The sequence below is a fragment of the Buceros rhinoceros genome, unplaced genomic scaffold (genome assembly GCF_000710305.1).
Source record: "Buceros rhinoceros silvestris isolate BGI_N320 unplaced genomic scaffold, ASM71030v1 scaffold27795, whole genome shotgun sequence".
In the NCBI taxonomy this organism is placed as follows: Eukaryota; Metazoa; Chordata; class Aves; order Bucerotiformes; family Bucerotidae; genus Buceros; species Buceros rhinoceros.
In genome coordinates this window covers 1-1120 of record NW_010415003.1, presented here as the reverse complement: position 1 = coordinate 1120, position 1120 = coordinate 1, and the positions used below count along the sequence as shown (strand labels likewise).

Here is a 1120-nt window from a genome sequence, read left to right as displayed (position 1 = left end):
TGAGCCTGGAGCAAAGGAGGCTCCAGGGAGACCTTCTGGCTCTGACAACTCCCTGACAGGAGGCTGGAGCAAGGTGGGGGTCGGTCTCTGCTCCCCAGGGAGTCAAGGTGGTGCTGAGGGACAGGGGTTAGTGGGGACCTGGCAGTGCTGGGGGAGCACTGGGAGTTGAGGACCTGAAAGGGCTTTTCCAGCCCAAACGATTCTGTGATTCTGTGGTCAGGCACCGCCAGACCTTCACTGCTCCAGGCACTGTTTTACCCCCCAGAAAAGCCCACATGCTGTTTCTGTAGGACCAACTCTCCATCCAAGCTCGAATCAATGTGTGGACAGAAAAAAGCTTCGTAATGAAGCACCAGGGTCTCCCTCCTCATCAGAGATCCCCAACAAGCCTTGCGAGAGATGCAGCTGCTGCTCACAAAGACCAGTGACTGCTGCTGGAACCAAGCGCTGGGGCTGGGGATTCCATCACATCCTCGCTCTTCCTCCTCAGTGGAGGAACAGAAGTTCCAGTTTAACACCCGATCCTCCCTCCTTACCAACATCCATCCACTCCGGAGGGATCAGCCGACACTTCTGCCTCTGCTTCAGGCTGATGGCCAACCAGACAGGCACTTCCACTGGCACCAGGGTTGAAAGGTCCCAGATCTCCCTGGAAGAGGAATTGAAGGGGAGAGTCAGGCAGCAGCGGGGGCTCGGACACCTCAGAACTTTGCTGATTTAGCCTCAGCCATCTCGAGAGTGCGAGTTTCCAGGGGATTTCACAAGGACTGAGTCAAAAAACCAGGGTTGAAAGGTCCCAGATCTCCCTGGAAGAGGAATTGAAGGGGAGAGTCAGGCAGCAGCGGGGGCTCGGACACCTCAGAACTTTGCTGATTTAGCCTCAGCCATCTCGAGAGTGCGAGTTTCCAGGGGATTTCACAAGGACTGAGTCAAATGGCATTTGAATTTCCTCCTCTTGCTCCCCACCACTCTCACTCTCAGACTTTTCCTCCTCTCCCTCGAGATGTAATAACAAGCATTTCCAGAGCATTTGCTATTTCAAAGCGTTCCACTCGAGTTCCAGCCAGAAATTACAGCTGTCCTGGAAACGCAGTCCCCAGGCTCAGGCTGAGGCGCTCTG

General features: G+C 55.0%; 1 protein-coding gene across 1 annotated transcript in view; it reads right to left on the bottom strand.

Moving 5' to 3' along the window:
• GINS2 (GINS complex subunit 2 (Psf2 homolog)) overlaps positions 1 to 806 on the bottom strand; it is a gene marked incomplete at its 5' end in the record, with an annotated part of 3116 nt that extends 2310 nt beyond the window's left edge. The window contains 2 exons of the mRNA XM_010137287.1: positions 537 to 623; positions 779 to 806. Of these exons, the coding sequence (XP_010135589.1) occupies positions 537 to 623; positions 779 to 806 (115 nt within the window). The remainder of the gene's footprint in view (positions 1 to 536; positions 624 to 778) is intronic.
• Between the last annotated feature and the right edge of the window lie 314 nt (positions 807 to 1120).